Source organism: Podarcis pityusensis, assembly GCF_964106645.2.
Source record: "Podarcis pityusensis genome assembly, chromosome: 2".
Taxonomy (NCBI): domain Eukaryota; kingdom Metazoa; phylum Chordata; class Lepidosauria; order Squamata; family Lacertidae; genus Podarcis; species Podarcis pityusensis.
In genome coordinates this window covers 74,208,610-74,235,872 of record NC_138029.1, presented here as the reverse complement: position 1 = coordinate 74,235,872, position 27,263 = coordinate 74,208,610, and the positions used below count along the sequence as shown (strand labels likewise).

At 41.8% G+C, this 27,263-nt stretch overlaps 1 protein-coding gene and 1 long non-coding RNA gene across 2 annotated transcripts in view; one reads left to right on the top strand and one right to left on the bottom strand.

The window, feature by feature from the left end:
* The window catches only part of LOC308472038, a 62,172-nt gene that overhangs the window by 33,310 nt on the left and 1,599 nt on the right, over nucleotides 1–27,263 (top strand). The window contains exon 2 of the long non-coding RNA XR_013983257.1: nucleotides 3,619–3,663. This is a non-coding gene — a long non-coding RNA (uncharacterized lncRNA). The remainder of the gene's footprint in view (nucleotides 1–3,618; nucleotides 3,664–27,263) is intronic.
* MAPKAPK3 (MAPK activated protein kinase 3) overlaps nucleotides 23,416–27,263 on the bottom strand; it is a 70,201-nt gene continuing 66,353 nt past the window's right edge. The window contains exon 11 of the mRNA XM_080996472.1: nucleotides 23,416–25,841. Coding sequence (XP_080852598.1) covers nucleotides 25,683–25,841 — 159 coding nt within the window. The 3' untranslated portion in view covers nucleotides 23,416–25,682. The remainder of the gene's footprint in view (nucleotides 25,842–27,263) is intronic.

Genomic DNA, 27,263 nt, shown 5'->3' with positions numbered 1-27,263 from the left:
AGAAACTAATTTACCCCTTGCAGAGCTACAATCTCCAGTCCAGCAAACTTAACAAACTACAGTTCCCAGGATTTCTTGGGAGAGGGAGCATAGGCATGCAATTGGGGCATGACAGGTGTGCAAAGGCACAGCTTAGTGTTTTGTTGTTGTTGTTTGTTGTTGAAAAATAGGGATCATAGAGAGAAGGTGAGAGTGTGGAGTAGCAACCTGGTTCCTTCAGCTGTCACAACATGTGGAGAAGTGGCGGTGGGGGAGAGGCAAAGGTGGAAAGGAGGAGGACGGAAGCAGACAGAGAGAGGTGCAGGCAAAAGAAAAAGGTTGGAATGGATTTGCTCTGCAGCCTCTGCCTCTGCCTGTGTCTGTCTCTGGAAGCGATGGTTGCGTGATGGACTCCTATGGAGGCAGTAAGGGTTCCCTGGGACATTCCCTGGGAAGAGGGATTGACTGATAAGCCACTCTGAGAATTTTATTTCCGTGAGGGGAATAAGGGTCTCCCAACAACTTTCTGTACTCTTATCAAAATACAGTTCATAGGATTCCCAGTTTTGTGACTTTCTTCAAAGAAAGGCTGGAGGTTGGTGCGCCGATGGAGCAGCAAGTCAAAAGTACCAGGTTTGAGCAATGGAGGCAATGCTAGCTTTAGGGACCTTATCCTGACAAGGGGATTCTGCCAGTTTGAGCTTTCCTCTTCTTTTCAAAAATATAAGCTTTAAACATGTTTAACATACTTGGTAAATTGATTTATGCCTATAATGCATTTAATACAATTAGGCTAGAAAATTTAGAAAAGAGAACATTAAAGTTATACATTACAAAAATGAAGACACGGTAAACATAATTAAAACCTCTTTAAAACATTACTCATCATTCTACAAAAAGCCTTAAAACAAACATGGAAGGCATTTGTGGCTTCTGTTGGTAGCTCTGCTAGCATGGTGACCTGGCAGTTCTACAGGGGCCAAGAAACTGCGTGGTGGAACTCAATTTGATTTACTGGTTTGAATTAAACAATTAATTTACTGGTTGTAGGCTTGTACTTCAGCAACAAAGAAAGATGAAGGGGGAGAGATCCTAAGAAAGATTATATGGATGATATTTTATCATTATTAATGAGAATGGGAGATGGTGGAAGAAGAGTGGGAAGCAAAAGAGGAAGCAGTGTTTTATTTCAAAGTCTGAAGATCAGATATATTTGATTTCAGTTCTAATCCGTGGCTCTCACATCAGTTTTTCTGCTGAGGCAAACACTTTGATTTCCTCTTACGTATTATTTTCTATGGGCCTGTTAAACACTGAGCTTTTGTGAAGGACTTTGGAAGGAAGATGTTTTTCTAAAGTGCTCTATCAATATAAATGGGAGAATAATGCTCTACCTTCGTGGTCAGAGGCAGCGATGCTTCTGAATACCAGTTGCTCAAAACTACGGGAGGGGAGTGTGTTCTTGTACTCAGATCCTGCTTGAAGGTTTCCCACAGGCATATATGGTTGGCCACTTTAATAACAGGATGCTGGTTGAGATGACCCTGCTGGATCAGGCCAATGACCCATCTTAAATTCTCACATTCTTAAGAAAAGGAAAAGACAGATTTGTGAGTTATGAAGCAATAAAAATAATAATCTGCCAGGGAGTTGTAATCCACACCTGGAGGGCACCATGTTGGCAACCCCTGCTCTAGTTGTTGTTGCAGCTATCACCAGAAGTGTGATTGATGCAGCATGGGCTCTTACTTTGCTGAGATGAGTTCACATAGTATTGATTTGTCTTATACAAAATCCTTCCACAGTTTTTAGTGGGTACAGTATACTTGCTGAACAAATTCCAGAATTTGATTAAGCCCTCTAAAAGCTCAATAAATACTTCTGTTTAAAAAGTATTTTAAAAATTGCAGTCTTAGGTTGTCTCAGGAAACAGTGAAAGACTGTGCCTTGTGGGTGGTGGGGAGTCAAAGCATTGGAGAGCGCCTGCTGTGGCTGTAGAGACTGACATGGGAAAGACATGTTTTGTTGCAGCTGGTGCAGGTGTACCATGACATTTCTTCTTTCTGTGCTCCTCCCAGAAGTCATTCCTCCTCTGGTCACTGCTGTGGATACATGACCTGACTAACTGTCTCCAAGCGCTGCGGTAGTCTGCAAGGGATTCCCACACAGTGGGGTTAATGTTGCCAGCCCTCATGTCATGTTTGCAGATGTCTTTGTAACACAGAGTTGGTCTACCAGCAGGCCAGGCGTCTGAAATCAGCTCCCCGTAGAGCACATCCTTGAGATTCTGCCATTTCCATTCTGTGGACACGACCAAGCTGGTATAGACGTCACTGAGGGAGGACTGTAAACATGCTGGGGCTGTGGGCATGGAAGAGCACATCTTTGTTTGAGACTGTCCTGCAATGTGATGCCCAAAATCTTCCTGATGCAGCACCTGTGGAAGGTGTTGAGGCATCACCCCTGGCAGGTATAAGTTGCCCACAACTCACTTTCATACAAGCCTGGTGGACCTTCATCTTGGTATTCATCAAAAGTATTTTAAAAATTGCACTTCAGTATCCTAGAATTTCAGTGATGTTACTACCAAACAAATTTTTATGTATAAAGATAGTAGCTTTGTTTCAGGGAAAAGAAAAGCAAGTATCAGTGTTTAGAATGGCCGTCCTCGAGGGGGTTTATAATCATTATCTATAAACCATTAATTTTGGTTGAAAGCTCTCTGGATATGGTTGATACTCAATAGGGCAGAACTGTACTATTTCTAATGAAGCACTTACAAACAAGTTTCAAGACACAGGAGGGAAAAGTTATTAGGTGTACATGAGCAAAACAACACTTCCTTTCTCGAGTGAATTCATATTGAAGATTAATTATTGTGATTGTTTCAGAGATCCATGTTAACACACACGTAATGGTTCTTGACTACTTCAAATCTTTTGCATCATTAACTAAACATACCATTAGCAGAGGATTTACAGCTTGCCTTACAGAAAAAAAGGAGTGTCAGCTTATTCATAAAAATTTATTGTGTGTTTTATTAGTATCACCTCTAAAAACAAATCTGTAACAAGTACCTGACTTTAGTAACCTGAGAGGCTGCAGAGCCACTACATACTGTGAGCAGTTTATTTCTGAACTGACCCAACTGTGATAAATGCTAACTTGTCAGTAATTGGTGTTCTTTCCCCTTGTGCAATTGGATTGCAGTGTTGATACCAGAACAGATTCTTAAGTATGTTTATACTGGATACTGACTTCATGTGCTTTTTAGGACCATGGTTCACAAAGAAACATTTAATCTTACTTTCTTATCAACCTCAGAAGCAATGCTTTTCAAAGAAGTAAATTCATACTTTCAGGTTCAAATCATCGTGTCAATAATGGATGATATGGAACTTCTCCTGTGCCCATGGCTTAGATATAAACATTAGGGATTTGAGACACCTGTCTCAAAATGGGAGGCAAATCTTCTAGCCTTGCATTTCCTTTTCGTATTTGAATTAAAATAGTAGCACTTTGGAAGTAAATTCTGGACCCCTGCCTATTTGTGCCACCCTTCTGCCCCTCCACCCCAAACTCAGCTGCACTATTTCAGTTCCCTAAACCATTCCCCCTCTCTTTCCCTTGTTTCTGTAGGGGCACAGGAGCAACAGCGTTGGTGTTGGAAGATTCTAGTTACAGGTAGGTAGCTGTGTTGGTCTGCCGTATTCGAAACAAAATAAAAAATTCCTTCCAGTAGCACCTTAAGAGACCAACTAAGTTTGTTATTGGTATGAGTTTTCATGTGCATGCACACTTTGTCAGATTGTATCTGAAGAAGTGTGCATGCACACAAAAGCTCATACCAATAACAAACTTAGTTGGTCTCTAATGTCCTACTGGAAGGAATTTTTTTATTTTGTTTCTGTGTTGGAAGAGGAAGGGAGGGGTTTTTATCCCCTCCTACAACTCTTTCCCCCTACAATGCATCATCCTAAGTGAAAGAACATGCTAAAAGTGTGTTTCAAATATGTGAAATTTTTCAGGTTCATTTTTAGCACAACAGGGTCTCTCTCTCTCTGTGTGTGTATAAATATACAAAGAGACAGAGAGAGAGAAAGAGAACAGGTGGGCACTGAGCATAGTATATACTTCAGATCTATACCTGCCTGTTCAAGAAGCAGTCCAATCTGTTCTGAGTTGCTCTTGTCTGATTCAACTTGTCTTTTGGTTCTGAAGTACCTTTGTTAAAAACAAAGCTCTGTTTCATATCGTTCACTATTATGGGGAATCGAAAAGATCTGTTTTCTTTTTTGATCAATGTGGATGAAATTTGTAGGCATAAAGTGGATTAAGCCTGCCAACTCACAGAAAATACATCAAGGGATTTGGAAGCTCAATATGTTGACTTTTTGGGGGTGGGGGTCATCTCTAACTTTTTTAATCTTTATTTTGGGAAAGAAATGGAACTGAAATCCACAGCCATAGGCTCCTCTTCTGAGGGCAAGAACGCTACCAAGTTTCAGAAAGATAGCTGCAGTGACTTCCTGCCTCAAGGGCAGCCGTTACAGTTGTAGACATGTAAAAAATGAATAATTTAACCTCATTATGTTTTGTGGGCTATTGGTCTGAGAATTGCTGATATGAGAGAGTTACTACTGGATAACTTGTTGGCATCCATCTGTCTCGAGAGACAATGGAATGCGCCTCAGGGTGTGTCAAACCACTGCATTAGGAACACTAAAATGAGCTGCCTGGGGCATAAGACCCCACTCTTGGCAGCTGGAGACAGAGGAACACATCTGCTTTGTGCCAGACCCAAGGCTGTGAGCTTGGGGCTTCCCTGGAAACCTGTGGAGAAGCAAAATTTGATGGTGTGTTAATGCTGTGAGTTCCCCCATCCTATGCTTAAGCTGTATATATGTGTAAACAAACCCATATATCCTAAAGACACTGCAGCATCCATTGACCTTCATTCCAAGGAAGCTGAACCCTGAGTAAGTGCAGGAACCCCTGGACTTCACCACTCAGAGGCTGGGGTTCTGCGCAACAACATAGTTATTCATACACATAGAGGTTCTTCATCGTTTGCTATCATAGGCACCTGGTTCTGCCCAACTTTCGGAGTTCCTGGTGTGTGTGTGTGGTGTCACATGCTCGATACACATGTGATGTCACATGGCGGGAGGAGGCCATGAAGCCCACCGCAGCTGCAGGGAGGCCTAACGGGGCACATCACAGCCACAGGGAGGCCCAGTTGTGCCCGCTGCAGTTGCAGAGAGGCCCGAGGGATCCACTACAGCTGCGGAGAGGCCAAGCGCAGGCACAAGAATACAGTGGTACTTCAGGTTAAGTACTTAATTCATTCCGGAGGTCCGTACATAACCTGAAACTGTTCTTAACCTGAAGCACCACTTTAGCTAATGGGGCCTCCTGCTGCTGCCGCGCTGCCAGAGCACGATTTCTGTTCTCATCCTTAAGCAAAGTTCTTAACCTGAAGCACTATTTCTGGGTTAGCGGAGTCTGTAACCTGAAGCATCTGTAACCTGAAGCGTATGTAGCCTGAAGTATCACTGTATAGAGGAGGGCCAGTCCCCTCCTTCAAATTTTTGGGGAAGCCCATAGCCCCTCAACCCCCCCCCCCCGGTGGTGCATCTGTTTACTATGTAAACTCATGATACCACAATTACTCTGATGTTGGGCCTGTGTCTGCTGCTGTAAATATGTGAAGTATGAAGGGGCACCATGCATATTCAAAAACTCATAGACACAACAGACATGTTCCAGAGGTGTTTTGGGATGCTTCTCTTTCATACATGTCAAACACTGGTGTGCCTGCTATGTCACACGAACTTGTCCTAAGTTTTCTTTAGGGTTTCATCTTTTTCTCTGTTTTTCTCTGCTATCCAGCAGAAATGCACCTTGTATTTAAGAATTAGGAAGATGTGAGGAAATTACCTTTTGTTTACTGCTGTCTAGTGGGAAGGGAAGATTTTTAGGAAGAGGAAACAAGCCCCCATCCTTAACAGGAAAAAGATGGTCTTGTATTATTCATATACAAAGTCATAAACATGATGTACAGGGGTATGCAATATTTTTTCCTCTGTAGGGTTTGCTATTTGTTTTGTTTGAGCTTATTGGTGCTAGCACAGTGTAATTACTGAGATCAGAGGTAGGCAACCTAAGGCCCAGGGGCCGGATGTGGCCCAATCGCCTTCTCAATCTGGCCCACAGACGGTCCGGGAATCAGCGTGTTTTTACATGAGTAGAACGTGTGCTTTTATTTAAAATGCATCTCTGGGTTATTTGTGGGGCATAGGAATTCGTTCTTATTTTTTTCCACCACATGGTCTGAGGGACGGTGGACCGGTCCACGGCTAAAAAAAGTTGCCGACCCCTGACTTAGATGGTTCCCAGACCGAACCAGAAGACATCATCAAAGAAAAGGCTGCTGAATTCCATAATAATCACCTCGAGGAAAAGAAAATATCTTTAGTTGCCATGGGCTGATTTCCTGCATACAGTTAGGCTGTTTCAGTCTCATTTAAGACAAGTAAGGGAGCCCAACTAAATGTGACATTTGTCACGTAGTTTTCCCTTTCATGTTGGATTTTTCTTTAATAAGTAGCTGACAGGAAAACCCAAGCTGGACTGGACCTATGGCATGGTGGTACGGGTTTAACCCTTTGTCCCCAGTTTAGTCCCAGTTGGAATTTGCCCCACCTACATCTTCTGTTCACAATGAGATGAATGCTCCCAAGGGAAACATCTCACTGGAACCAATGGGGTTTTTCCTCTCATAGCTATTAGCAGGTATTGGGGGTGATTTGAATTGGAACTGCAGTGGGGGCAGAGGATTAAAGCCCCCCCAACTACACTACAGTCTTGATTCAGCTCCCTGCACAAGTTTTTATTCTATTTTAAAAATCAAACATGTGAGAGCAAATTGACAAATGGCATATTTACTTTGCTCTTGAGCCCACATATTAATAGTGTGCAGGTTTGCCCCTTTAGTGCTCGTTGGACTCTGCTATCTGTTTAAGATGGATATTTGTGTCCTACACTCATTATTTCATTCATTATTTCAATTATTTGTTTAATTTAGTTTGAGGTTTTAATAACCTGATCTCTTTTACTTAGGCTTATTTTTCTGTTCCTAGAAATGCATTTAGATTATAAAAAAAAAAAAATTCACAAAAGCTCAGGGTTGGTAATGACCTTATAAAACAAGAACCAATTGACATTCACAAATATTGATTGTAAAACAAAGAGATTTGGAAGACTAAATATGTAAGTAAAGCCTATTACTTTTCTCAATAAAATAATCACTTGGTTATCTCTGGCAATTTAATGTTTGCCAAAATAAAAATAAAATAAAATTCTACATCTCCTCTGCAAGATGATTTTTGGAACTGTCCTGAAAATATTACCTACCTAGTGAATTAAAATTCAATAAGTCTCTGTCGGGAGAATGAAAAGTAATTTAAAACCTGCTGGATTTGCATTTAGACTGACAGTTCAAATACAGTTCTGGTAGAAATTGGTCATTATGTGATATTGTCTGATAACAGTGATGCATGTGGGAAATAGTTTGTCTTTGTTCACTACCCAGTGACAGCCATCAACCCCATTAACACCTTTTTGGAAAGATGGTAAAAGATTTAATGGAGTACTGAGATTGTACTTTCTTCTTGGTTTTCCCCCTTTGTTATCTTGATGATTAACAATGCAATCCTGTGTCTGCCTGCTCAAGAGTAAACTCCACTGACTTAGATGGGACTTCCAGGAAAGTATATATAGGAATGCAGCCTAATTTATCAACATAGTCATCCTGAGCTAGTGCTTATTTGCTTGTGTGGCAGGAGCCAAAACAGATCTTCTGCACATTCAAACAATGTAGTGTTGAATAAAGATGGCGGAAGGGGGGAATTATTCTCATTTTATGCAGATAATGTTGTGGTTACTCTGGTGGGTCCTTTATATTCTATGAGAAGGTTGTTTCAATTAATTGATGAAGTAGTGGTGCATCATATGGTTGGCACACAATCAGCTTTGACAGCACCCATGGCCCTGTATGCATTTTGCATATACAGCCAGGACTCCTGGGGCCACAGACGACTGGTGGTGTTAATAAAGGCCTGTGCAAAAAGTAGGCATAGCAAAATGAAACACACATTTATGTAATTGCTTTGCCAGAGTCTGTGGTCAGTGTCTCTTGTAAATTGGGCTTTAGGTGTTACATTGTAGGTTTCTTGAGTGACAACAAAACATCTAGTTCTAAACATATTAGTTTCTAACTATATCAATTTTTGGACTGTACCCCTTGACCTCTTCTGTTATTGCTTTTACCAAACAGGAAATGACTGACTAGGGTGGAACCAACACACATATAAAAATGTTCTGGAAATGCTTTTTTAAAAAGCATTTTAAATGAATTTTCCATAAGGCTCACCATCACCATCTAGTGTCACATTGTATATTGTACTTAAAACACACTTAAAACTTTTTATTTGCAGCTGTATAGCTGAGTCCCAGGTGCTATACAATACCAATTTTGTTATTGCCAGTTATTGCAACTATGACACTCTTAAAAAACAACTTAAAAAACCAGCAGCTTCCTGTCTTTTCCACTACAGTGTTTGTAGGGCAGTACTAACAAATGCTCTGCTCCGTAAGCTTCTGGGATCCTGGATTATTATTTTTGCAGCATTTTATTTCAGATCTTACTTTGTGATTGGGATACATCCGTGGCTAATTTTAGAATCTGTCATTTGGTCTATTGATTTGAAAAGATAACATTGCATTATTCAGGCCCATACCTCTATAATGTCAAATTTTGATATGTCTGTTTATACTTCTGAATAACTTATGAATCAGCCCCAATGTTTTTCTGGCAGCATTTTGGATCACCGTTGTTTCCTGTAATTTTCCTGTTCGTTTACCATTTCCGCATTAATTTAATTCCTCCTTCTCTTTCTCTGGGCACTTCTGTTCTCCAAATACCCTCAAAATTGATGTGTATCCACAAGTCATTAATTTTGTTTTGTTTTGTCCAGTCAAAATAGCAAACAAACTTGGGGGGCCACATGCTCAAATCTTATAGGGTTTCATGCAAAATCACTACAGAGGTAGAATGGCTTCTATGAATGCAACAGATAATCTCCTGCTTGTTCTCTCCTTTTGTGCCTCCCCTCAGGAAGGAGGAGAGGGAGGGGAACTTTAGTTGTGATTCCTGCACTGCTGGGAGTTGGACTAGATGATCCTTGAGGTCCCTTCCAGCTCTACAATTCTATTATTCTTTTGTGCTCGCAGAAGTCATTCCACATGCACAATTTAGTTGGATACAACTGGTGGGTTTTTGTGATAATGCATGCCAGTATGGAGTACCATCACCTCTTTTGTTGTTGCCGACATCAGCCGTTTTGCATTGTTCATTAAAAACCTCCCTATACAGTGGTGCCTCGCAAGACGAAATTAATCCGTTCCGCGAGTGTCTTCGTCTAGCAGTTTTTTCGTCTTGCGAAGCAACCCTATTAGCGGCTTAACGGATTAGCGCTATTAGTGGTTTAGCGGCTATTAAAGGCTTATCGGCTTAGCGGATTAGCTGCTAAAAGGCTATTAAAGGCTTAGCAGCTTAGATAAAGGGGGGGGGAAGCGAAAATAAAATCTCAAGACTCGCAAGACATTTTCGTCTTGCGAAGCAAGCCCATAGGGAAATTCGTCCTGCGAAGCAACTCAAAAACGGAAAACCCTTTCGTCTAGCGGGTTTTCCGTCTTGCGAGGCATTCGTCTTGCGGGGCACCACTGTAATTGCATAGGCCACATACTGATCCCTTATTTTTGGACACAGTCCTACAGAACAGGAAAGTATGCCTCCCCTCCGCCAAATAAATCTGTGTGTATCTGAATACACCACTGATTACACTGAGCTCCCAAGAACAGCTCTTACAGAAATCCTCCAGGTTGAATAGAGCCCTGATTTTGAAGTAAAAAAGCACAGAAACAAGAACACTCTGGTATCCAGGAATAGTCTACTCGTATGCCACGGGACAGAGGGAATGAGAAAACATCACTTGTTGTCACTTACAGCTCCCAACTAAAACCAGTAAAATGTATCATCATTGAGCCTGGACAGTTACTCTTCCCTCTCACAGTATCATGCAACTATAAAGAAATTTTTAATGAACACTACATTGCTTCCAGTATTCTAAATCACACAGGGAACTTCCACGAGTATGGGAGACTCCCTGTTTCAGGAGATTTCCCCCCAGCTCATGTTCTTGCTTACAAATAGCCGCAAACTAAAGCAACTACTCACCGGGTAGGGTTGCCATACTTTGAAGAGCAAAAAGGAGAACACATTTGCCGACTTCTACTCTTAACTATGGACCGCTATGACAACTCTACCCATGATAAAGAGGATGTGCCCTGGAAAAAGAGGACATATGGCAACCCTACCATAGCAAGCCACATAACAGAGATTACATGGGGACCAGAACAGAGGCAGATTTAGGGCAGCACAACCAGGGTGCAGGGGCCAAGGGAACACTTCCCACCACCTTCCCAAAGCCTAATTTCTGCTTACCCAGCTTTGAGAAGGAGGTAGGAGGGCTCTAGGACCTTGCCAAAGCCTCACAGGTCCTTCCCAATGCCCTGCGCTTCCCTTACCCAGCTTTGGGAAGGCGGCTTTGGGCTGGGGGGCGTCCACCACCAGATGCCAACTTTGTCATCTTATCTACTTGGGCAAGAAGGACCCATCAGAGGACCCAGTGATGTCATCCATATTATGGGTTTATTCACCTGCTCACTTTTCAATGACATATATGCCATTGTATGCCAGGAAAGCCCTTCTGAATTCTACATAGATTAAATCATTCAGTATCGGGGGGGGGGGGGAATAAATGAGCAGAAATCTAATATTAGAAATTAGAATATCCAAAAACCAGCAGGGGAACTTTTCAGCCTACCAGGCCTTGGTGAAACTGATCTTAAGGTTGCCATTCTTGAACAAAGGAACTTCAGAGGGAGACTGCAGTGGGAAACCGCTGAAGTGCATTTTTCTCAAGAAATTCAAATCTATGATCTGTGACTTGAATCCAGATTGCATATTTTTTTTATCATGCTCCATATGTTAGTATTGCCAGGATGTTTGTGTTGTCGCCAGCTAGCTGCCACCCTAGTTCGCTTTTACATAATTATCACTTCTGATCTTTTTGCATTTTGTTTTCCTCTGACCTCACTCTCCATCCATCTCCCCCTCAGCCATGTGTGTATGTAATGCCTGCCAATTTGGGATTATACTTCGTGGATCTGATGAAGTGGCCTGTAGCCCACAAAAGCTTATACCATAATAAACTCTGTTGTTTTTACTGCAATAGACTAACACAGCTAGCACTCTGAAAATCTAACCTCCTGCATGTACTGTTACGAGTAACAGTCACATGATGTGTGGATGTGATTGGAAGCAGAGAGGGGGGTTATTTTGGCAAAAACAATGCCTTCAATATGTCCCACCTCCAGCTTTTTGCATCTCATAATTATGCAGATGAGTCATTTCATTAATCCAGAAAGGAGAAAAAAGAAGTTAATAAACTCCCTATTTCACAGCATTCTGTCTGCAGTAAAGTTGTCTCCACTGCTAGTTCCCCTGCTATTTTTTAAAAAAATAAATCAACCACATGGAATTTATCAACCACCACTACCTCAAATGAACTCCAATAACTGACTCAGAGGTCATCAGGTTCAACCTGTTGCCAGTGCAGGAAGCCCACTACTACAGAACCCCTGAAAGGTGTCCAGCCTCTCCTTAAAAGCAGGGCTAGAGAGCCAGATGTTGTTGGACTCCAATTTCTGTCAGCCTTAGCCAGCATGGCCAGTGGGCAGTGATGATGGGAGCTGTCATTCAACAGCATCTGGAGGGTCCCAGATCCCCTAGCCCTGCTTAAAAACTTCTAGCAAAGTCCACTAGGCAAAAGGTAATGTAAAGGACCCCTGGACGGTTAAGTCCAGTCAAAAAGACTGATCCATTGTCAAGCACCTTGCACTTCCCTAACATTTAGCCTAATACTTTTTTCTTGTAATTCAAATCCATTGACTTGGCTTCTACTCTCTGGAGCAAAAGAAAATAAATTTGGGCCACCATCTAGGTGACAGCACTTCAAATGTTTGAAGATGATCATCAAATTGCCAATATTCACTATTGCCAGTAATACACTAAAAAGGCAATGCACATGAAATACACAAGGAGAAAGCACTAAGAGAGAAATCATCCTAATCAGGAGCACAATGCAACTATGGAACATCTTCCTACAGTAATAACTGCAGGACTGGAAATGATTGCAAAAGTCACCCTAGTTCTTTGCCCAGAAAGCTGCTAACATTTAAAAATGGGACACTCACATGGGTCACTTCCTGGGTCTGAAATTATCTTCTCAGAATTGTTAAGGAAATTACCGTAATCGGCTTGGCAAACAGGAATGCATATGGGTTTACAAACTGAATAGTGACATAGATATGATTCCTAGGTTGTTTTTAGCACCTTTAGATGATGACTGTTGTCATAATAAACATTTGTACAGTATAGCACTTTCAGTTGTTCAAAGTTATTCACATGTAATCCTTGTAATCTTTACCAGAACCCTCATAATGCAGAATTAAGTCTGAAGCTCAGAGAGGGCAGCTTGTCTAAGGCCAATCAGTAAGTTCATGGCAGAGGTGAAATTTGAACTTCCTAATCCCAGCTCAGTCTCTTAGACTTCACCTTCCCATCCAGATGAAGTATATTGTACACATCTATCATTTCATATAAGAAAAAGACACAGTCTCTCTGTCAGCCTGGTGCTGAAGTGTGGTAATCAAACTACACAGTAAGTGGAACTGATGGAAAAGCATGGAAAATATTGCAGTAGTCTAAAACCAGCTGTAAAAGATTATAAGTAATGCAATGATATGTAAGGGAGCATTTCAGCTTTGGAATCTATTGATGTCCTTTTAAAAAAAGTAATGAGTTTCTTTGCTAAAAGTGTCTGAAAGAAAAATAAAAGATTAAGCACTAAAATATGTAAGAAGGGCTCACATTTTAAATGCTTTTAGCTTATAACTTAATTAAAAGATTTACTTGAAATTTCATTCTGCACTCAGAGAAAATGCTTTAAGCCTGGATAGCAGACAGACACTATACATAACAAGTGGTTTAATCCCTGCTTAAAGTGCAAATCTTGCCATTAGCTATGGAGCTGCTATGGCACCTCTAGAATGCATGCAGAGAGTTCTCCAATTTTTAAATTTAAATTTTTATTTATACCCCGCCCTTCCTGGTTCAGGAAACTGAGCTCAGGGCAGCTAACAACAAATTTAAAACACTTAATTGTAATACAACATAGAAGCAGCATAAATTACAGTATAAAAGCATGAATAACAATAAAATTCAAAGTTCAAAAATCAATTTGGGGGAAGTCTATCCAATAAACATTAGATAATCACCAGGGCTAGCTGGCTGAATTAGTTCTACTTGGGCCAGCAAGGAGGCCAAGGGAGAATTGGGGTCTCAGAGCAGGTAATCTTCATAAAAGGGGAGGGGGGAGGGAAGAGAAGGGAAATAAAAAATCAGGCTGGATTCAGATTAAAGGCCAGGCGGAATAGCTATGCCTTACAGGCCTGGCAGAAGGAGGTTAAATCCTGAAGGGCTCTAGTTTCATGGGACAGAGGATTCCACCAGGTTGGAGCCATCACTGAAAGGCCCTGGCCCTGGTGGAGAATAGTCTGACTTCCTTAGGGCCCGGGACCTCTAAACTATGGTTATTCATGGACCTTAAGGTCCTCTGCGGGGCATACCAGGAGAGGCGGTCCCGTAAATACCCTTACCCTCTATGAAGTTGGGTTCAGTACAGCTTTAGCAGCAATGCAGTACCCGAACCCTGGTTATCAGGGCAGCTCTTGTAGAAGCCATCCTGTCCAACATTTGAGAGTTTTGTATTGGCTCTGTTTGCAGTATTAATATCCCACCTTTCTATTAAAACCCTGATTACCGTGGCTGACAAGGACCTCATTGGTTAATATTTATATGATAATATTAGGGCTTTTTTCAGCTGCAACTCACCAGAACTTAGTTCCGGCACCTCTCAGGTGGGTGCCATTGTCATTATAAGAGTACCAGAGTTCATGGTTAGTTCCAGCATCTCTTTTTCTAGAAAAATAGCGCAGGATAAAATGATAAAACATACCGCAGACACCAAGGGATGAACATGCACATGTGACATACTCCACAGCATTGGTTACTTCTAGCCAATTCTTTTTGTGTTCTGTATCTGTCAATTACATTTGCCTAGTAACCAATCACAGTGTACTGCTAGGAAAATCAACTCCTTTCCGAAATAAATTAAGCAACAAATGATTAAAAGCATGTGAAGACAAATATCATTTAGTCTACTGCAGCCTTTGTTCAATAGCAAATAGATGAATGAATCCATTTGTCATTCAGAATGCTTCACATCCAGTGAAAATGATGATAATGGTGATGATTATACACTAATAAAGCATCTAATATTTTAAAGTGCTGAACAGATATTAAAGGATAAGGCCCACAGGCTCACAATCTACTAGACACAATATGAAAGGGAAAAAAGAAGGGGGAAGGAAGAGAAAAGTAAGCATTGGAGCAGCTGTTCCTTATCTAGCCAATGGATGGAGTCAGACTGGTCTTTACCATGCCATTACATTCTTTCTGAGTCTGTTTGTACTTGTTTCATTTGTGTGCACAACAAGGTGAAAGGTATACAATATATAAATATTTGTATAATTATTTCTGCGAGGTGTGGCTGCCCAGTGGTCTTGATCCCCTGATCAGTGGATGGGTCTGTGGTGTACCTTACCATGTGGTTAGCTGTACTGCAAAGCACAGTGCTATCTTAATTTGCCCAGAAGCAAATTTGTGTCATGGGTTTGTGCCCCAGTACTTTTAAGAATGACCTCTCAGAAGGGAGAAGCAAATATGTGTCAGCTTTTGCTTTTATGTGTGTCATTATTAGATTCTCTCTCTCTCTCTTCAGTCACTTCTGAAAATATTCTGAAATCAGAATTTTAACATATTACAGGACACAGAAATGAAAATTAGAACAGGCTATAAGGCAATTGATATAATAGCCTTTGCCCAGTTCCTCTTATATGTAATAAGGGGAAAACCTGAATGATGGAAATCAGGACACATTTATGGGAACCTTTTAAAACTAACTACATTTTTATCTCATAAGTGTGCATATCTACACTTGCTGAGGAATTCATTCAAAGTCACATTTTAACCTTGATATGGTAAAAAAATAAAAATCAGCACAGTGGCTTCTGTTATCCTGGCTTCATTCTGTCAGAGCCACCGTGCAGGCCAGAAGCACATTAGAAATCTGCCTCAGCACTGAACAGCACATGTTTGCACAAGAGGCTGTTTAGCATGCCAAACAAAGCCTGTAATTCAGCTGCCTGGATGGAGTAACAGATTTTGCCACATTTCTTTTCCAACATGTTTAATCAAGTGTTGTGTGCAAATCAAATTTCTACGTAACCACAAGGCGGGGATTTTTTTTTATCATATGGCTGTTTTGAATGCTTTCAGCAAGAGAGCTGCACAAGCAGGGGAAGTGGGGGTGGGTGGGTTAGTTGTGTTGTTACAGAGGATTTGCTTCATAATAGTCAATAGCAACTTGGTCCTCCAGGAATTTATTTGAATGTGGGAAGAAGAGTCCGAATCAATGAAATGTCATGCCGTGCCGTACTGCAACAGCTTCCTATGATTACCCTGACACTCCTGTCAGTTTAACACATATTTATTCCACAATGTGAGAGGAGGCAGGTCTCCAGATGCCTCCTGACACGAAGGCATTTGCCTAGAGTGCACCAGCTCTGTGAGGTAGTTGTGTCCTCTTGAGAGGGAGCTTTAGGAATTGAGAGTGAGCAAGAATGACGAATTAATGACAGTGGGTCTCTGAAGAAGAGCCAGCTAAGGGTGTATGGAGGGGGGCAGGGAGCCAATGTATTATATAACAAGGGTATAGGTGCAGCTGTGACTATTTCAATCCAGAAATCAAAGTCCCTGACTCCTGTTTCCAATGTACATAAATATTTTAGGTCAGCCCTTTTCTCTCTCTTTCTGTCTTCTTAGAAACCTTCCTCTTTTTTTCTTTTAAAAAAACATGAGCCCTGAAAGAGAAAACAAGTGTAATTATTTCTGACGTACAGATCTTTATTTAGTAAAGTAATGCTTAGGGGCTTCATTCAAACTGGGATACATTTTAAACACACACACACACACACATCTCTCTGCCTGTATGCTGGTCTAAAAATTGGTGGTTTAATGTGTGATGCTTCCTCAGATGCAATGCAGCAAATGTGAAGATATCATTAGGTAAAAGCATAGCAGGGTTAGATGAAATGGGCCCAAGAGGATGATGAGAAACTAAGAGGAAAAATGAAAAATCCTAGTGAGAAAAATAAATTCATTTCCTTTCTATTGCACCAACCATTCCCCTATTATGGAATGGGGTCAAGATGCAGATTCATCATACAGCTTCTTGCTCTGCTTTCAGTTGCCTCTTCTTCTACAGGAAAACTGTGACGGTGAAATAAATGGGTACTGTGCATGTCATAGGACATAAAATTTAGAGTGTTAACAGTGCTGATTTTCAACTCACTTTTTATTTTATTTTATTTTTTAGGTAAGTCATCATCTAACAGTCATAATCAAACAAGGCAGCAAATGATCACCTAAAGATTGTTGCCAAATAAAAGGTTGTTTTTATCAAAAATAGAGTTACTATCAGATTTCACCTGAAGCAATATGGTAGAAGTGAATTTGAACAGTCACACAAGGCATTCACCAGAGTTTTCAGCAACACAATTTTTTAAAAATGAGATTAGTAATATTTCTGACATGTGTGTTCACATACCTCACCTTAGAATTCCTGTTTGTTTTGTACTAGAATGATGAAGTCTTGCAGTGTATTTTCCCCTTCACAAATGTCCCCTTAGGACCAGTACATTAACATCTTAGCTTGAAAAAGTGAGCTTTCTTCAGCTTTATTTTCCCACCAACACATTCTGGTCTAATTTTAGCCTCAGAAGAAGCTTCTCTCCCAGGTCTACCCACCCCTTTTCACATTTAAATTATGTTCCAGGTTTTAAGAATGCAGGCATTTTGGTCGCTAAGCAATAAAGAGCAACACCCCCTCCAAGAACAGTCTCCCAAGCCTCCCAGAGGCATAAGAAAGGGAATTTCAGGAGAGCTGTTGTGAACTAAATACTCATTGCATTTAATTGCATGGACCTGAATAAAACTGATCAGCCAGAGAAACAACTGGGGAGCACTGATGACCTGTATTAAGATATATAAAGAGATGGCTTCCACATAGTTTGTGATGGTAATTATTTTAACAGAAATAACTTTTTAAAAATCTCATTAGTCTTAACATAGTGAAATTCAGCAGAAATCCATTTCACAGCCACTCAGGTTACAAGATAGCTGCTATTGATTTTTATTTTTTTTCAACCTCTGATCCCCCTCTAATTTTCAGTCCTTGGACAAGTGCCACAAGAGAAGAGTGAAAAGGAGATGCCTTGACTCCACCAAATACATTACTAAACATTAGGCAGAGTTCAGCTGGACTTGGCTGCCAGCCTAGGAAGAGAAAGGCCCTGCTTGTTTTGCTATAATTTAATTTTTCATCCCACATGGGATCAATTAGGTGCAATTCTTGGCCCTTAAGTGTGTTTTGCAGCCATTCACAATTGTACCTAAAGCTAGGGGATCCCTGAAAGAGAAAGTGAAGGTGTCCTTCTTCGACATCATCAGTACTGTTTCAATGTGAGGTACCTCAGAAGGCAAATACGGCCAATGCAGCCTCCTTGTCATGCAGGGATTCCACATTTTGAGGGCAAAAGGCCTAGCCAGCTGCTTAAACTGGGTTTATGGCATCTTTGTACCAGGTGAGCAGTCAAATCAGATTAATATGCAAGACTGCAGCCTGGATGTTTTCTTCTGTTTGCCCCCTTTGCTATGCCTAGCCCAAATATTTTGTCAAGAAAAGCTGCTTCTCTTGGTCGTTTTGGGCAACTGCTAGTCAATATTGCCACGGAATTTAAAGTGCTTGATAATCCCTTCTTATTTTGCAACTACTTTACTTAAGGGCTGGAGACAGATCTAGGTAATAGCATCTGCTCCTTTTTATATTTAAAGTTACACAGGGCAGAATTCCTGAAGGGTCCCCCCCCCCCCTCTCTCTCTCTCACACACACACACACACACAGAAAATCTTCCCCTTTTCAAAAGGTAACATATAGAGTTCAAATTTCCTTTGGGACTCTTAACCAATAAGGTGTGGGAACCAGAATTTAGTGTCAGTTGCAAAATTGGAACCAACCAAACTGGCCTTCCAGTGTGTCGTTAGTGATTAAAAGGCTAATGATGCAGAACAGGATTGTCTATGTAGGTGATCTGCAGCAGAGCTACAAGGGTTTCCAACTCCCCATTGTTTAATAATAGCCATTTTAGGGTCTAAATCGGACAGTTAGAATCTCTGATCTGTAGTAACTCAGATGCAGATTTGTATTTGTGTCTGCAGGTCATCCCAGTGTAATGCTCATGGAGAAATGTAGGTAATTGGTTCCATTCCCTGCACGGCCATTTTGCAGCCAGCTTCAGCTGGTGGATCTCAGGTTTCTACTTGAATACAAAGTAAATATCGCATGCCTAAAGTTTGCCCACACCTCCCTCAAGATTAAGCCAAGGGTCAGCAAACGTTTTCAGCAGGGGGCCGGTCCACTGTCCCTCAGACCTTGTGGGGGGCCGGACTATAAGCCACCCACCCCCACAACTCTCCCTTCCCTTCTCCACAGCACCGGATGAGCCCTGGTGGCTGCTTACCTGTGTCTTGCGTGTGGCAGGAGCTGGCGGCAGCAGGAGCGGTGCATGAAAGGGCTCCGGAGAGGGGCTGCTTTAAATGGCGGCCACTCAAGCGCTGCTGCTGCTGGCACCAACAAAGTCCAGCCCCCTTCCTCCTCTAGGCAGGGCAGGGAGAAGCCAGGATGAGGGAGGGAGGAGGCGCCAGCGCCGTGTGAGGGAGAGGGAGAGGGAAAGAATGTGCATGTTGGTGATCCACGCAGCAATTCCCAGATTGTCTGCAGGCCAGATCCAGAAGGCAATTGGGCCTGATCCGGCCCGCAGACCTTAGTTTGCCGACCCATGCATTAAGCTATAACTTATATTTCCAGAAATAAGCATATTGTGATTTAAGGCACAGTGGATGTGAAATAGCTCTCAGGCAAGTCAGGCCGCTGGTGTTTCCTATAAGGTGACTCATCTGCCTAGTTTCATGGAAATGTCAGGTCTATTTTTTTTTATTTAAAGATATCCAAGGTCTCACAATGTAACCACAAGGGGGTCTTTTCATCACAGCATATGGAACTTTGATAAAAGACTGTGTTCAACTTACAAATGACAAGTTTCTTCCTAGATGTATAAAAGTAGGTCCCACAAAGGCTAACATTATTATTGGTAAATCACTAATGGGCAAATTCTAAATAGGCTACCTACCCAGCCTCCATAAACTTGACACATTCCATAGATATGTTTCAATCAAAGGTCAGTTGTATCTCTAGATTTAAAAAGAAATGGAAAATTGTTCTGAAATGAGGACAGCATGTTAACCTAACAGAGAACAGGCAGGATGATCATCCTATTATTTCAGTCTCTGGGCAAATCAGGAGCTGCTCTTTAATTGGACAGCCGACCCTGGGGCAATAAGGAGTTAAGAGAAATCCAGTCCCAGGACTGCATGCTGTGCTTCCTCAATTAGGAAATGAAGCAGCAAGACAGCGGTTTATAATTAAAAGTAGGTTTGAAGTGTAGCATGTCAAGAGAAAGGTTTGTCACACTGTATTTTTCACAGAAGTGAGGTATGGAAAGAAAATTGGAGAAGTAAGGAACTGTGACCATGCTAGAGGCCTCACATAAGAGAGATGGGTGTGTGTGTTTGCAGAGCATCTTAGGAGGGGCATAAGCTGCCTCTAAGCAACAATTAAATAAGACAGTAGAAAGAGAGGCATGTAAGCAGTTGTACTTTTCTGCTGCTAAGAAAAATAAGGAATACCAATGGAATGCCTACATATTTTGATACTGAGTCATTGACCACAAAATTGCTCTTCAAATGTGGGAAATTTGAACCCGAAACAGATGACAAGGTAGACATACCTGGCGTTAACGTGCTAAGGGCCATCTACAAGGTGGCATTTGGTGTAACTAAACTGGCAGTCTGAAGCAAGGGTGGCCAACATGGGGTGCTCCAGCTGTTGCTGGACCACAACTCCCATCAACTTTCATCATTGTAGGCAAATGCTTTCCATTTAAAAGGTGGTGCCTTACATACCTTGGATAGAAGAATGTTCAAGGAAAGGGTAGACAAGACGTGGCAGTTCCCAGTGTTCAGATGCTAGAAATAATCCCACGTAGCCTGTCTTTACAGAATCAAGATGAAAGGAACAAACCTCATTCAGTTAATTATGGTGTATGTTGCTGCTTACTCATTCCGAGATCCTTTACCACTTTCTTTAGTTGATATCCCCTGTGATCACCCAAGATGCATGCGCACACCCAGCAGTCTTAGCTTTCCTAAGCACATCCAGTCCTTTCTAGGGTGGTTACATTCTGCTCTACTGTGTTAACAGTTAACTTTTGTCATAATATCTTCAAACCACGGTAGATTTAAATAAACAGCAGTGAGATCTCCTGGTTTTGCTGCTGTTATTTTCAATTTACAATCTTTATTGTATTCAGTGAAGATTTCCCAATTCAAAGCAGGGGAACAGAGATCAGGGACTGCAGTCTTCTAGAGTGTCTTGAGTCCCGGGACTAGGATGAGCAGTTGGAGGAGTTGCCAGCTGACAACCCCAGGGAGGAGCCCAGTAGATTGGGACAGGAGGTGTCCAGGCTTCAAGAGATAGAGGATTCGCTTTGGATTCACAGATGAGGAGTCAGGTATCGGGAAGGGTTCCAGCAGTGTTTCACCCCAGCATTCTGCCTCATCCCCTCTCACTTCAGCCAAGCACTCTGTGTCCCCAGTGCCCTCAGTTCTCTTGCCAGCCTCACCTCCAATCCTGGTGCCACCTCCATCACTAACTGAGATTGTCCTAAGCCATTCTCTCATGAGTCTACTGCTCAGCCTGGTTCAAAGCTGATGCTGATGTCTCTTCCATTGCCTAGGTCCCTTCCATTGCCTAGGTCACAGAGGCACCAGTGTAGCTGAGAGCATATAACAAATAACATATAATGGGACACAAGGTAGTGTGTTGCTTGTTGGATCAACTTCTTAGCTTACTCAGCCATGCATAGCACTTGTACCTTTGAACTCTACTTTGCCTATGCACTGAGCATTAAAGATTTTGGCAGAAATCAAATTTCATTCTCTAGTGAGACCTAGTACACAGAGGCCACATAATGATCTGATAGCAGAAACTAGGTCTTCCAAGAGCAAATCTTTGTCCACTATACAGATAATTTCCCTTTTGTAATTAATTCCTTTAACACAGCTAATTTTAGCTTGAAGAAATATATGTCTCCTTCTTTCTCAAAGGAGGTAGTTGTACAATTTCTCTCAACTGTTTAATTGCTTCCTGTCCTTTAATAAAATTGTTGGGTGCTTCCTTAGATGTTCCCAGATGTCTCTGTATAGTGTATGATAGTTTCAACATGATTTGCATAGCATCAGTTCTGTAGTCTAATATCTACAGATGCAGCTTCTAACAAAAAAGATTAATGTCCTTCAGACTAAATTGCTCAGGCTTTTAGTTTTAATGCAGAGGGTGGCAGAATCTGATCCAGAAGAGTTCTAGTGTTTCTGTTGCATAAGGCATAGGCAGACTATTGCAATGACATCATGCAAATTATGGCACATATTGCTCAACCAGTGAATTCCAGAGATTTTCAGTAGAAAAGGATATTCATTTATCCTTATCATTTATTCATTTATTTGCAGAATTGCCTGAATGGCAACAACCATCAAAATCTCAGAATAAACGTGGAATTTGGGCGGCAGAGTGGCACAAACATGTATCTTTGCATGGGGAAAAAACACAGCTTAAAAGTAGGGAACAGGAGAAAGCAAGAAAAGGAGGAGTGAGTGACAGGCTTTGTATGGCCAGAGCTAGTGCGGTGTAATGTAGTGCAGTGTTACATTAGGCTTTAGGGAACTGGTTTCAAATACCTGCTCAGTCATCAACATCACTGGCTGACCATGGCATTACCTACCTGCAGGATTTGGTGAGGATAAAATGGGCTAACCACACATGGATTGTCCTGAGCTCCTTGGAACTGGGATGGCATACCATTGGGATAAATAAACAAGTTCCCTTACGACCCTGGTTTTACATTCTCTGACCCTTATGGCAATGTGCGAAGAGAGAGCCTGGCAGTGATAGGAAAACACAAATATAGGTAAATTAGACATTTCCCTTTCCAATCTGTCCTCACACCCCAGGCTTAAGGAAAACTGAATCAAAGCCAAAAAACAATGCTGTAATTGTTTTGCTGCATCTGGATGCTTTGGAACGGACACGTTGGGCACTGCGGTAAAAGCTGAACAGGACTTGTTCTCCCTCCTTCCCTAGGATGTCCAGCGTTTGTGCTGCTCAAGGGTAAAAGCCTTTTTACTTTGTGGCAGGATTTATCCATTGGCGACTATGTCCCAGAGGACTGAAAAATTCTACCAGTAATCAGGATTGACCCAATAAACCCCCAACTCCATTGGGAACCTCTGAATACCAAATAAGAGGCATAAGTGATTTTGAATACCAATTGCCTGGAAGCACAAGTAGGGAGACTGTTGTATTTGGGTCCTTTCAGGCTTCCCATGGGCATCTGGTTGGCCACTGTGAGAAGAGAATGTTGAACTAGATGGGCTTTTGGCCTGGTGTTTTCAGATCTTTTTTCTGTGTAGCTTAATAGTGTTTATACTGGCAGTGACTCTCCTGGGGTTTTCATATCTTACCTGGAGATATGGATTTGTTCCTTGAATATTCTGCATGCAAAATACCGGTACATCTTCTACCACTAAGCTATTGCCCTTCCACAAATCTTGGGAAATTTGTACCTTCACATTTATGGAGTCTGTCTGACATACAAACCAGTTAGAAAGTCATTCCTTTATGCCTTTTGGTTTGGGCTCATTCTTGTTCAGTTACTACTACTAACATGCTGCTTCTAAAGTTTAGTTAATTAGTAGATGGAAATAGCATTCTTATCTATATAGAAGTCCTACTGGGCAGAAACAATTCCTTCAGAATTCAAATTACATTTCTGTTCTCTTCTTAAATGCAGCTTCTTTTATGGTGTGGCAGAGGTGAACGTTTACTTCCTATAGCTGAAGCTGGTGCAGGGCTCCAATACAAATATAGATTAATCACAGTGAGGAAGCAGGGTCCACTTAAAAAAATGGTAAAGCACCATTTATTAACATATGCAAAATGTTAATATTTCACAAAGAGTCAAAAGAGTTCATAGGTTTATCCAGTGTGTCTTAATAACAGTTTAATGTCTACCTGTACATCAAAGAGAGGCACTGAGTGAGGAATAGAGAGGTTGTGCACTGCCAATTCACAAAGCCAGTAATCCTTGTAATTCTGGAATGAAATTATTACACGGAGATCTACAAATATTGGCTTGGCCTGCCTTAGTAGCCACAAATCCCCTCCTCTGAAGTCTTCTAGCATGTGGAGAGGGCTTAGGGGAGATGATGGGTTTTATCTCATTTGTGCTGCAGTTTGCAGAAGGAACAGTAGGAGTCACCTGCCACTGTTTTTACCTTTCCCAAATTGCACTAGAAGCAGAAGAAAGCTCTACCTCTTCCTTGCGCCCATTGACAGAAGTAGAGGCCTTGAGGCAGATTGGGGATCTCCCTCCCCTGTGCGAAGGTTTGGAAACGTTAACAGCAACATGTGGAAATCCTTGATATTTCTTACCCTCTCCAAACCACATAGCACATCTGAGAGCTCAAGCAAAGGGCTAGAAGTGGAGATAGATGGGCTTGCATTTGTAGGCATCTGCAACCTGTTTTTGGAAATAGCTGATGAATGATGGAATGGTTGAATAAGGATAGATGGCACGTGACCAGCATGTCATATGACCAGTCTATCATGAGATATTGTATGAGAAGATGAAGAATCTTCCTTGGTTTGAGACACTGAGGAGTGTTTGGCACAACTGCTGTTCCAGATGGATTTTGCTACCATCTTGTAATAAGTGTTTATTCGAATAACTTGAGTGCCTTTTTTTTTTTTTTACATTTCACCATGTCCACTCTAACCCAAAACATACTGAAAAAGAAAGTGGTTGATCATAAATTCATCAGTCAAGTAAACCTCATATATATGTTGAAAATTTGTGATAATGTGCATCTTGATGCAGTGATTATGAGTAGTTATTTGAATTTTGGAGCATTCTCACCAACTTTGTTAACTTTTACACTGCTTACAGGATGCTCGCAAGGTCTAACATGTGATTGCTATTAATTCAGTGCATAGAATGGTAGAAGTTAGAAACCAGCACTCTACATTAAGTACAAGCCCCACCTGCAACAATGGAACTTGAAGACTTCGTTCTGGACTACATAGGATCCTCTTTGAACTGAAATCTTGTATGTTATTCATGCAAGTGTGTTCACCTTGGATTTCAACACTGCAGAAGTTTCAATAATGACTGCTGCAGTCTAATATTTGATCCTTAATTTTTAAAAAATATCAGTCTTATTAAACACTGATTGAGAGAATTATGTACCCAGAACAATTGTAGCATACACACAAAATAAGAAAAGGGAACAGCTGAGTCATACTGATGTACAGTCCCCGAAGGAAGCCATGGTCAGTTGCAGCTTCCCAGTGTACATGGCTCTAGCGAAACAGAAATGGATGTTTACCAACACCTATGAAACCCCCATGTTTCAGTGAAAGTGGAAACACAACTTAAGAAATTATTAAGATGTAAACATTTTTCTCTTAAAGTCAGGAGCAATGCTTCCTTGCTCAGGTGGGCATTGTGCGAGTTGACAGCATGAACCCTAGAAGTAAAATAAAATACAGCAAAAGTGTCAAGACCAAGCAGGAATACACACATGAAAAGCTTACATGCCTAATTCCTTTTTGTGTGCTTCCTTACCTGACTCTTGAACTTTCTGTCCATGAGGCTTATGCCACAGGAGATGGCACAAATTCGTTTCTCTTAGAAATGCTAGACATAAATCCAGCCAAATTTAAGCAGCTTTATGTCTTATTGAATCCAACTGGAGAAAATTGAGCACAGGCCTAAATATATTTTTGGCTGAAATCAAGGGGACTTAAACATCCTTAATCTTGGCTGGATTGTGCTCATTGTGAATAAGTATGGAATCTGCACTGCCTCTAGTCGGTAGACTACACATCTTAAGCTTCCACTGGAATTCTAGGGTTTTCTGGAACTCTAGGGGAAAAACAAAACAATGCTAAAAACAGAACAAAAAAATCCCTTAGAAAAACCCACAGTGCTCACATAAAAAGTTCCAGAACATTGCATTTTGGATGCCACAGTGCAGCTTCTCTGTAGGTCAACTCACTTAAAGCTTCAGTGATGTACACCCTTTGTTCTTGGTGTAAAAGCTGAGCTGAACCCATTTGAATTAGTAGTTCTTTTTGATATTTATCTTTCGCTCTTCTCTTCATTGGTTGTTACATCCTGGAGATGCTGAAGAGGTGCCTCCTTGCTTTTGTTTCTTGCGCCTTTTGTTGAGGAGACGGTTGTTGGATGTTTTCAGATCTTTAATCTTTACCTGGTCGTAGTCCACCCTCATGGTCGCTAAAGCACTAGTCATCTCCTCCTAAAACCCACATGAGGCAATAGTTAGGTCTTAAGAAGTGGAGGCCACTTTCCTACCATGTTCAGGTGAAAACAGAACCCTCTGGCCACAGATCTCCATTGACCTCCTCCAGCCAAGACTAAGAGTTGTGCCCTTTCCCATAAGAGAGCTCATATTCTACCCAAGTAGACTGTGTCGCTAAATGACAAGGAACACGTATGCAGAATTATACTGAACATTTCTGACAAAGAGATTAGAAGGACCAAGGTGAAATAAGTAACACAACGCTACAGGAATCCTTACTGAAAGCACTGTATTTTAACGCTAACAATATTTTAATATTTTAGAACAGTGTTTCCCAACTGGGGGCCATATGGCCTCCTGGGGGGGGAAGGATATTACAAGGGGGTCACAGGTGAAAAATGCATAAATGGGGGGCCACAGCATGAGGCTAAGGGGCCATAGAAGGAAGTGAGAAGTGAAGGGAAAAAAATCATTTTTTAAAATCCTGACTGGCCAATCGCAAGCAGGTAAGGGGGTGGCCCACCAGGGCCTAGTACTCCTTTTTGCCACGTGCATTTTCTTGGAGCAGTCTTAGTTTGTTTCCGGCAAGAGGGGGCAATCGCTGAGGCTCCTGTTTTGACCAGTAGAGCCCGCAATCCAGAACCCCTCAGGTCAGGTAAGCGTGGTGGTGGGATGGCAATGGATAGGGCTGGATGAGCAGGAGCTGCTTTGTTGCTACCGCCAATGCTGGGCCCGGTGGCAGCCTGGGCCTGACTCTGCAAGGTGCAGGCTGCAATCCACCCCAGCACCTAGTGGATCAGGGCCTTTGGATGTTGCCGAGGGGCACAGGGCCAGTTGGCAGTGTTGGCCCAGTTCTGCAAGGCGTGGGGTGAAATCCACCCCAGTGCCTAGCCGAGTAGGGGCGTTTGGTGCTGATGACTTGCATCTAGTAAATAACTAAGTGTCTACTCAGAAGAAAGGCACACTGAGTTCAGTGGGCCTTACTCCCAGGTAAGTGTGTGTGGGGCTATAGTGCTTTATCCAGGCAGCCAGGGCTCCTCCTGATGATGATCTTTTTGCACTGGGTCAGTGAGGACCACTTGCTTTTTAAAATTCTCCCTGTGCGCCTTTGGGACTATATCTGAAGGTTTCCCACTCTCTGTCAAATAACTTGGGTCAAATAAGTGTTGTTTACTTTTTATAATACATGGAAGATGGATCTCCCTCAGGTGTTTGTGGACTCTCCTTCCTTGGAGGTTTCTAAGCAGAGGTTGGATGGCCATCTGTCATGGATGCTTTAGCTGAGTTTCCTACGTTGCAGGGGATTGCAGTAGAAAGATAACCCTCGGGGTCCCTTCCAGCTCCATGATTCTATGTTTTCCTGCTTTAACAATATTTCATTATGCTCCTATCATTTTGTGTAATTGTATTTTGGATAAA